Here is a 10,757-nt window from a genome sequence, read left to right as displayed (position 1 = left end):
CGACCTCACGCTCCCAAAAAAAAAAAAAAAACGAAAAAAAAAAAAAACGAAAAAAAAGAAAGAAAACCACAAAAGAACCCCAGGAAATCAGCTACCGGAGGCGAGGAGCTCGGGAGACGCGGCTGCTCCTCCAACACTGACCACAGGGCACCTCAACAAGCTCTCCTAACAAACAAACAAACAAAACCCCACATCCTTACGCTCATACACTCACGCATGCACAGAGACAATCACGCCTGTTTCACCTGTCAAATGGAGCGAGGCACTCAAGAGATAGCAGGTTGGATTTGTTAGATGCCGTCACATATATATATATACACACACACACACACACACACACACACACATTCATTTACTCTTCAGACGCCCCATCCCCTTCCAAAAAAAAAGAACTCAGCCCACAATCAAGACTGCTATTTACCCTGCCTGAAAGAACAGCAGCTTCCTGTGTGTAAAGCTCTAAGACTGAGTGGTAATATCCCAAACATCTTGCTTCTCCACTTTTTAATCTATGCTACACTGGAGACGGGGCCTTGTGGCTTGTAGTGTTTGCCCGTTTTTTTTTTTTTTTGTTTTTTTTTAGCGTGTCGTACAAGGAACAGGGTGGTCGTTTTAAACTCAGCTCAGCCTCTCTGCCATCTGGGGCCAAACCCTTCTTTCTCTCCCCTTGCTGGACCTCTCCTCTCCAGCAAAGCCACGACAGGTCAGCGTCTCTATGACGTCACCGGTTTCCTTGACTACAGTGGAATGCTCCACGGGCTGCTCCACGACAACCGCAGGTGGGCAGAAAAATAACAAGCTAGACAATGGGAGGCGGGAATAGGTTGAGTGGTCATCTGGGTTTCAGGACAAATTCCATTTAGAAAAAAATGCCCCAACACCTTTCCCAAAAATGTACTTATTTCGTAAGACTAAAGGTGTTATTAAAGAAATATGATATATACATTGTTTTTCTCTTTCCATGTCAGTAATGCAATGTGGACTATGGAATCACTGTAAAACCAAAAAAAGCATTTGGAACCATATTAGAAAACAGAGATTTAAGAGAAAAAATGCCAAAGTTAAAATGCCAATGTTTCAAAACATTTCAGCAAAAGCAAAACTGTTCAGCAGACTCAGCATGGCAAAAATCAACAAAGGCATCGGCAATTTAGCAATTTGCGATAAGGGTTAAGTGTTTTATGACATCATATGTGAGTCAAATCTAGTGGCTTCTGCAGAGGTCATAAAACCTGCGTAGTGGAACATGTCAGTGGATGAGGTCATAATAGTCTCTGTAGTGGGAGGGGTCACAGGATAATGTCATAATGCAGTGAGCAATCACCAAATATGGAATTTAAAAAAAAAAAAAAAAAGGGTCACAAAATAAAGATGACAAAGGGGTCACTGGATGTCATCACACAACACAAAAACAGTTCAAAGTGTCGTTCTAGAAGGAATAACAAGAAGAGGAAGGAATAAGATCAGAAGAAAGGTAGAGGTAGGGAACTGAGCAGGAGGACACAAAAAAAAAAAAAAAAGAGAGAGAGAAACTCTCCAGTTCCTTAGTGTTTCCATCTGTCTGTAGGTGTGTAGGCTGTCATTGGATAGAGGACTGGCTTATAGAGGAAAGGCATTATTATTCTGTAGTGACTCCATATGTCATAGCTGTGGCCAGTCTGCTGGACCTCAGCGAGAGCGAGAGAGAGAGAGAGATAAAGAGAAAGAGAGAGAGAGAGAGAGAGGAGAGGAATGAGAGGATACTGATGTAGTGGTGGGAGAGAAACGTGGCTTTGACTAATTTAGTGGCCATGGTCCCGGAGCGTTGAGATCAGAGGCTCAGCAGGGACAATAAGCAGGAAGGGGACGCTCGCGACGAGTGATGCAGACGATTAGTTTTTCTGTAAAGGAAAACAGAGAGAGAGAGAGAGAGAGAGAGAGAAAGAGAAAGAGAGAGAGAGAGAGACAGAGAGAGAGAGAGAGAGAGAGAGAGAGAGAGAGATGAATATGTAAAGCATGCGAACGTTTTGGGTTTCATCTACTGTCATTCACAGAGTCGTGAGGGTGTTCAGTGCATATTACTGATACATATGCACAAATAAACTCGGGGGGGGGGGGGGGGGGGGGGGGGGGGGGGGGGGTTAAATACTTAAACAATACACGGAGGGGAGTATGATTCCAGCTGAGTCATGTGACCTTTAAGTCACATGATCAGCATTGTAATACAAAAATAACCCCACAAGGGCAACACTGTTCACAAATACTGCAGGAAGAGCAAAATAATATGTTTAGATAAACACCACACAGAAAAAAAAAACAAAAACAAAGAAAGAGACAAACTGCACACAGACGCACTCAACACGCTCGCTCGCTCGCTCTCTCTCACACTCTCTCTCCCTCCCTCACACACACACACAGAGCGCGCCCATGCTGTGGTAGGAGGCCAGTGAACACACATACCATGCGTGGTCATGCACTGTGTAGGGGGGAGAGGGGGAGTGGTCTAACCGTCGTAAGAGTCCAACAAGGGCAAGGAGCCCCGCCTCTCCCCATACATCTCCCGCTGAGAAAGACAGAGAGAAACCGAGAGAGAGAGAGAGAGAGAGAGAGAGAGAGAGAGAGAGAGAGAGTGTACAAGAAAGAGGACAAAAGAGAGAGGGGGGGGGGGGTGTGTGAGGAGGGGGAAAATGAGTGGTTGTGAGACAGCAGAAAGGAAAAGAGAAGAGGGGGAGGGTGAATTATTGGGTTAGTTCCAGTGAATTAGCGGGATTAGTGAATTAGGAGACGAGCATTAAACAGTTAGACATTCGGCTTGTGCTTGTCTGTGCGTGTGCGTGAGAGAGAGAGAGAGCATGTGAGTAAGTGTGTGTGTGTGTGTGTGTGTGTGTGTGTGTGTGAGAGAGAAAGTGTGAGTGTGTGTGTGTGTGTGAGAAAGTGTGAGTGTGTGTGAGAAAGTGTTTGGGTTAACACGCTCCGAGGTGCTGCTGTGCTGTTGTTAGATGCAAGCATGCTGGACAGGTCTCTGCATGTGTGTGTGTGTGTGTGTGTGAGTTTCTGTGAGCTACCTGTGCTCCGTCTTTATCAGCAGACTCTAGGGTGTCGTCCATTGTGTTTCTCCTTCCTCTCTGGTCCAGTGTAGAATAAGCGTCTGAAAACCAGAGAGAGAGAAAGAGAAAGAGAGACAGAGAGAGACAGAGAGAGAGAGAGAGAGAAAGAGAGACAGAGAGAGAGAGAGAGAGAGAGAGAGGGAGAGAGAAATGTGATAATGTGTTAACTTAAGCTCTATGGTAACGGATCACCGAGGAGGCAAGTTTCTTTCTGGGAATTCTAAGCTGTGCATTAGTGTGGGCAGGACTGCAACTCAGCAGCTGCGTGGTAAGAAATGATTCTCTGTCTGAGATCTGTACGGTATTGGTTACAGTAAACGACTAGCAAAAAACGCATTGGAACACAAGTCTGGCTTCTCTGTTCCTATGACTAAACCAAGATTCATGACTTTAGACACGCAGTCTAATACAGGGGTTTTCAACCTGTGTGGCCTCGTCCGCAAGCACCCGTCAAAGTGGGCGCAAGATTAGGAGATTTTTAGGCGCATGTTGGGGGGGGGGGGCATGTTGAAAAAGGTTTAAAACCCCTTCTCTAATATAGTGTATAGTGCATGTGTGTGTGTGTGTGTGTGAGTAAGTGAGTGAGTCACTTCTGACTTACCTGGTCCCATATCATTCAATGGAATCATGTCTCTGTCCCGGTCCGGCTTACCTCCTGGGGGGAAAAAAACAGATCAACATTTATGATTTAGGCGTGAGAGTGAGAGTGAGAGAGAGAGAGAGAGAGAGAGAGAGAGAGAGAGAGAGAGAGAGAGAGAGAGTGTGTGTGTGTAGACTGCTGTCCCTAGCTGATATGCATGTTGTACATGTGAGTGAGTGAGAGTGAACGTGCACATGTGCTTAGCCTTGTCGTTGAGGGACGGGATGCTATCCTCATCATCCCTGTTACTGTAGTTAATGTGTGTGTGTGTGTGTGTGAGAAAGAGAACGTGTGAAGGTCTTACCCTTGTCGATGAGGGGCAGAGTGCTGTCTTCATAGCCTCCGTTGCTGCGGGTGTTGTTGGGTGGGTTTAGGTTGACCATGAAGTCCGACTTCTTCCAGCCGTCCTTCTCTAGCGTGCGTCTGAGCTCCTTAAAGCCCCACACGATCTGTAGCACCAGGCCTGCTCCCCGCACCTCCCTCTCCGAACGATTACTGCACGCACACACACACACACACACACACACACACACACAGAGAGAGAGAGAGACAGACAGAGAGAGAGGGTTGGGATCAAACACATACAATACAAAAGAAATAATAATAATAATATAAAAAAAAAAAAGAAATACAGACAGAGCTGAAGGAAGAGTCTGTCCAGCAAAAATGAAAGAGAGGGCAGGTGGACATCAGAAAAAGGGAAAGCTAGAGATGCAGACAGATGGACAAAAGACAGAGAGAGAGAGAGAGACAGAGAGAGAGAGAGACAGACAGACAGACATGAAGCAAAGTGCCTGTTCTCACTAAGAAGCAGCCACGTTTGTATAGGTGGTCTTCAAAATGAGACACACACAAACACACACACACACACAGAGAGAGAGAGATGCTGCTGACCTGTCCTTGTTAATGAGCACCAGTCTCTCCACGCCCTGGGAGCTGCGGAGAGTCTTGGCTGCCTCCACGCTGGAGCCCAGCACCTCGGCCAGCGTGCTGAGCACAGACACCACCGTCTCCTCTGACAGGGCACGCACGGGCTGGCTCTGCCCTCCGCCAGGCAGGTTCGCCACCAAGTTAGGCACGGCATGCTGACCTGGCATACAGAAGGAGAGAGAAAGAGAGAGAGTGTTACATATGATGGAAAGAGAGCCAGAGAGAGAGAGAGAGAGAGAGTGTGTGATATGCATCCTATCATGCACAGATCACAGATGTGAACAGACTACGGGACACTAATTTTGTGAAAGCAGTTTAATGACAATGCCATGAGATGATCAGTCAAACACACTTAACTTCCTAAGTGGCGTGAAAAAACAACCAGGGTACACACACACACACACACACACACACACACACACAGACACACACGGGGACTGACCGAGCAGCTCTCTGTTGCGGGCGTCGATGGCCAGGTTCCTGAGGGCTCCACACATCGCTCTGACCACACGGTCATTACCATGAGCCAACAGCTCAGTCATCATGGGCAGACCCTTCTCCTGTCTGATCAACGACCGGATATAACGCCCATACTGACAGAGACAGAGGTAAAGAGACAGAGAGAGCGAGAGAGAGAGAGCGAGCGAGCGAGCGAGAGCGTGAGATGTTATGATGGCATTGGCAAGAAACGGGAAGAGCGACAGACAGAGGGGGGAAGGAGAGAGAAGGAGGAAGGATTACAGGCGGTGATTGTGATAGTTAAATGAAGGAAGAAGAAAAAAAAAAAGGAAAAAAACAAACAAACAAAAACAAACAGTTAATGACAGATACATTTATAATCACTTATGATTCAATTTTTCAAAAGGTTTGAGACACGGGGAGTGATTCGACACAAATGACTCAGGTCAATGTACAGACACACAGGCTAGTCCGTTCCCTCCTTCTGCAAACATTACATCATCCACTTACGAACTGACACGACTAGTGAAACCGACCTCGGCCGCAGGTCGAGGGAGAGCGCACACGCTCGCTCATGCGACACTCGTAAAACATCACTCTCAGAGCAAACTTAACAGAACAGGTTAACAAAAAAAAAAAAAAACAGACATCTATTGCCGTTCAACAGTTTCACCTGTATACAAATAACATTGGCTATGTGATTACATACACACAGACACACACACACACACACACACACACGTGACTGATTTGAGGGTTAGAGAGATGAACCTAAAGGACAGTATTTGCATTAGGAGTATTTTATAAGGTTTTCTGTGGGATTGGACGGGGGTGGGGGGTGCTGGTTTTGGGGGGAGGGTTTTTTTTTTTTTTTGAGGTGAGTGAACTTACTGTCCAGCGTCCCGCACTCAGGTTCTGCACTGCGCCGGCTACAGCCTCCAGCACAGAGGAGTTTTTACTCTCCTTCAGCAGAGAGGTGTACAAACGCACCACCTCCGGCTGATACAACAGCTCATAACCTACACACACAGAGAGAGAGAGAGAGAGAGAGAGAGAGAGAGAGAGAGAGAGAGAGAGAGAGAGAGAGAGAGAGCAGAAGAGGGAAGATGTGAATAGGGCAGAAGTTGAATAAAAAAAAAAAAAAAGAGATAAAGCAGCCAGAGTAAACAAAATGGAAGGAGGAAATTCAGGGGGGCAAATAAAACAGAGAAGTGATAAGTGAGAGGAAAAAAAAAACCAAAAAAAAAACCCACACACACACAGAGTAAAAACTCATAGATGAGCCACCAAATGACCACGTGTTGTGTCACTGGTAAGGAAGGGCTGACATTAGATTTGTGTCACTGGTAAGGAAGGGCTGAAATTAGATTTCATTCGGTGACAGACATTCCGCTCAAATCGACTCGCTGAGGAGCTGTGCGCGCGTCACTGACCGACCGATGACATCACAGCCCTGCTCTCACCTTTGGCGGGAGTGGTCCTCTTCGGAATGTCGATCACGTCGCCTGTCCCATCCTCCTCTTTCCTCCCTGGATGAGGGAAGGAGAAAAAAAAAAATAATAATAAGAGGACGAGAGGAGATTGCATTTTCATACCTACATTAAGACAGCTCTCATAAACATGCACACAAATTCACACTTCTCTCTCTCTCTCTCTCTCTGTCTCACACACACACACGCACACGCACACACACACACACAGACTCACTGACGAGTGATGCAGATGGGGTGAGTGACGTTGGCCAAACATGAAACCATTTCAAGCGTCCACCTTTTCTGATTTGATCACTAACCCAAACTTCCGTGACAGAACACATAGGCTAAACTGGAGCTCCGTGAAAAGACCACCTCTGACACGAGTTGGGCTCTTGCCCCCCTTTTTTTTTTTTTTCTCGTGAGTGAAACAATGCCACGGTTATAGAAGATCTGACGCATGGGAAACGGGTGACTGTGGACGCGGACGCAGAGTCCCCGTAACGCAGGTTAGTGACGGATGCCTCTGTTCCATCTCTACATCGGCGCTGTTCAAAAAAAAAAACCCCATTCATTGGGGGACAAGGATGTCCATTCTTCTCTCGAAACGGGCCGATTTTTCATGCGAGGCCGCTGGTGGGTTTTTTTTTTTTTGGCCTTTTCGTGAGGCGTTTCGTGCGCCGAGATGGAACGGAGGCAGACAGAGACGGTGGGGAGGTAAGGGTGAGTCTGAGGCCCTCTATGTTAGTCATTCTACAGAAGCCCGCCACAGGCCCAGAACAGGCAGAGGTTACATAAGCACAGCTTACCTTTGGAAAACCACTCGTCTGCCACACGGAGGGGGGGAGAGAGAGAGAGAGAGGGAGAGAGAGAGAGAGAGAGGGAGAGAAGAAGGGAGGAAGAGAAGAGTGAAGGAGAGAAGGAAAAGGAGGGGAAGGAGAGAGAAAGAAGGACAGAGAGAAGGTATTTCAGTAAGAGAGAAAAAAAAACACGGCAACAGTAACCCAAGCCACCCAAAAAGTAGAAAGCACCAATTAACTTACACACCAGGCCGAAAAACAAACAAACACACACAGAGACACACAAACAAAATGCAAACACAGAGCCAAACCTTAGACACAGAAGACCTGACACACAACAGCCGTCTGAAATCTGAAGTCTGGGGCCCTTAGTTTCATTTACAGTATGTTCATTTTAAAACGTGACCAATGTCTTTTGACGAGGCGCTCGGGTGTTCAGTTGCCACAGATGCGGCACAGTGTTGATTTCTTTACCCAGAACGGAGAGAAATCGGTTTTCTTTTGATTGGAAAACTGATCTCTGTAGGACTGATTGTTCTCAAAGCGCCACCGCTAGTGGGAACACGCCCACACGAGACACACACCTTTGCCTTTGCGGGAGCTGAAGCAGCCGGTCTTCTGTGAGGCAGGGGAGGGGCCTTGGTTGACAGGCGTGTTGTCGATGAATCGCTCGCAGCCTGGGACTTCCTTGTGCACCTGATAGGACAGATTTCTCAAAAGACACACGCTGTTCTCTATCAGCTAAAGAGAGAGAGAGAGAGCAATGTTTTACATTTCGTTTCACATTCACATGACAGCAGTTACCACAGACATGCTGCACAACCACACCCTCACTCTACAAAGACGCGTCTAATTATTTGTGACTTCCGTTTAACCCATCAGTGCACAGTGCGTTTTAGACTCAGTTTAGTGTGCCTAAGTCATCCACTGGCCATTAGAGAACATTAGTGAGACCACAGAGAGTGCTGAGCAGTGACTGAGTACCTTGTTGTCCACGTCTTTGCAGTTTATCTGTGATTGGACGATGTACATGATAGAGTCGACCAATCCGGTGCATTCCCTCAGCTTCCTCCTTGCCTCGCTGCGCTCTGAACTCACATTCCTGAGAGAGAGAGAGAGAGAGAGAGAGAGATGAATAGAAGGATAGAGTTAGCTCTTTAGATGTAATCAGGTTGAAAAGCATTTCTCTGTCTCTTTGTGTGGAGAGGTGTTTTTATAAGGCCAGAACTTAAAGAATTACAGAGAAGCTCAAAGAGAAGAACTCGGGGGAAATAAGAGGACTGAAAGATCATATGTCTCTTCCTTTGTTCCTTTTCAAAAGCACTGGGTTTTAGCCTGAGGGAATTTCACACACACACACACACACACACACACGGTTAACCAGCTCTCACAAAAAAGGCATTTCCCCTGGACTTCCCTTCTTTCTTCCCCTTTAAGAAAGCGATTTCCTCTCACACCCATACGTGTGCGCGCACACACACACACATATATACAGATAGACAAATAAACACACACACTCTCTGTGCCTCTTTCACACAAACGGGCCACTGGACACACATCACGCCCTCTCAGTCTTGCAGTAACCCTTACTGTCACAGAATATCCTCTCTTCCCCTCATCAGGTTGATCCCTTCCTCTAACGTTTCTTTCTTCACCTCCCTCCCGTTCTCTCCTCCCATCCTAATTCTGACATTCCCCCCCTTAACAATTAACTGCTCCTCTTCTCTCCCTCCTCCTCAAATTCTCCAAGCCTCTCCACTTCCCTCCCCGTTTAATGTGTCTGCCCGCCCCCCCTCCTTCTCACAACCACGCTTTTTGTTTGTCTCTCTCTCTCTCTCTCTCTCCCTCTCTCTCTTTTTAAATGATGTTTTTCTCCTCTGAGTCAGTGTACCGTGATTATGACTCCTACAGGAGAGTGTTTGTGTAGGGAGATGTTTGCCGTTTCATTAAGATCTTATTAAACATTAAAAAAAAAACCCATTCCCTTCCCCTGTCTGTGTGAGTCCGTACCTCAGGCAGCCGGCGGTGTTGGTGAGGGCGGTTTCCCACTCCAGGTGACGGGGTTTGCAGCTCTCCTCTCCTCCGTCGCTCCCTTTCTCCCAGCCCGAGTGGGGCACCAGCACCTCGTCGGCCAGCGCGTGGAGCGCGTGGTCCACGATCTCCATCTTCACCGAGTCATGAGACGACAGGTTCCACAGAGTGCCTGAACGACACCATCATCATCATCATCATTACTAATCAATGTCTCTCATTTCTTATCATTACGTAAGAGACAAAGCAGCGTTTACACAGCCTTCCAAAACCTCTGTAAACAAACTCCTAAAAAAAAAAATTCTCTTCTGTTCTACGACGTTGAGTCACAACGCAAACTTCATTACACCCTCGAGTTCTCGCTCGAATGACGTGGTCTTGGGTAGGAGCTGCCAAGGCCTGCGCCCGACGCAGCAGACAAAGCACGGTCACGCCAGCCAAAGAGCGAGAGACTGTGGCCTTATGGCTCTGCAGGACCGTGAGGTTACAATGCAAACTCCGCCACGCCCGACCGCCCTCATCTGACCTGTGTGTGTGAGATCACACAGCGCCGACGAAAACTTGACTATTAGATAAACTAACGTTACGGAGAACTACAAATAAATCATTATCAAATTATACGTGACTGTTATTCGGTGCTTTGTTTTTGGCGTTTGGTGCTGTTTGGTAAGTCCAGGTCAAAGAGGCGGAGAGTCGGAGGCGTAACCGCTGACGGGGGCGGGGGGGGGGGCGTGGCCGTGGGTAGGAGGGGGACGCTGTACTGGTTTGTGTACTGGTCTGAGGGTGCGGACCTGTGATGGTGTCTGTGAGGTCCTGGTCTCTGGTCTTTCTCAGCAGTCTGACGAGGGCTGGCACGCCGTCACAGTTCTTGATGGCGATCTTGTTGTCGGGGTCGCGGCCGTACGAGATGTTCTTCAGGGCTCCGCACGCCGCGTGGTGAACCTCCTTCTTGGGGTTGTCCAGCATGGAGACCAGTGCTGGGATTCCCTTCAGACGCCTCACCTCCGATTTCACCTGAGGAGAGAGAGAGAGGGGGAGGGAGAGAGTCAGGGAAAGATACAGGTGTGAAGACTTACAGTTCAGAGATATGTACACATGCACATCTTTGTGTAGAAACATTAGGTGCAGTGGGAACAGTGTATGTGTGTTTGATCCTGAAAGTGAGGAGCTGTCAGAGTATTACCACTCTGCTATTAATAGCTGAGCTGTATAGAGCTGACCGACTTGTGTGTGTGTGTGTGTGTGTGTGTGTGTACCTTGTCGTTCCTAAAGGTGAGATGCTGGAGGTAGAGGTTGTGTGTGTGTGTGTGTGTGTGTGTGTGTGTGTGTGTGTGAGAGA

General features: G+C 47.6%; 1 protein-coding gene across 1 annotated transcript in view; it reads right to left on the bottom strand.

Moving 5' to 3' along the window:
* Window positions 1–2,470: 2,470 nt before the first annotated feature.
* The window catches only part of ctnnd1 (catenin (cadherin-associated protein), delta 1), a 13,198-nt gene continuing 4,911 nt past the window's right edge, over window positions 2,471–10,757 (bottom strand). Inside the window, exons 7-19 of the mRNA XM_030788105.1 lie at window positions 10,210–10,432; window positions 9,398–9,590; window positions 8,372–8,489; window positions 7,972–8,128; window positions 7,397–7,414; window positions 6,579–6,644; window positions 6,007–6,134; window positions 5,099–5,249; window positions 4,621–4,816; window positions 4,031–4,221; window positions 3,688–3,741; window positions 3,045–3,127; window positions 2,471–2,542 (exon numbers count right to left, since the gene is read on the bottom strand). Of these exons, the coding sequence (XP_030643965.1) occupies window positions 2,483–2,542; window positions 3,045–3,127; window positions 3,688–3,741; window positions 4,031–4,221; window positions 4,621–4,816; window positions 5,099–5,249; window positions 6,007–6,134; window positions 6,579–6,644; window positions 7,397–7,414; window positions 7,972–8,128; window positions 8,372–8,489; window positions 9,398–9,590; window positions 10,210–10,432 (1,638 nt within the window). The 3' untranslated portion in view covers window positions 2,471–2,482. The remainder of the gene's footprint in view (window positions 2,543–3,044; window positions 3,128–3,687; window positions 3,742–4,030; window positions 4,222–4,620; window positions 4,817–5,098; window positions 5,250–6,006; window positions 6,135–6,578; window positions 6,645–7,396; window positions 7,415–7,971; window positions 8,129–8,371; window positions 8,490–9,397; window positions 9,591–10,209; window positions 10,433–10,757) is intronic.

This window comes from Chanos chanos, chromosome 11 (assembly GCF_902362185.1).
Source record: "Chanos chanos chromosome 11, fChaCha1.1, whole genome shotgun sequence".
Taxonomy (NCBI): domain Eukaryota; kingdom Metazoa; phylum Chordata; class Actinopteri; order Gonorynchiformes; family Chanidae; genus Chanos; species Chanos chanos.
This window is presented reverse-complemented; position numbering and strand designations above follow the sequence as displayed.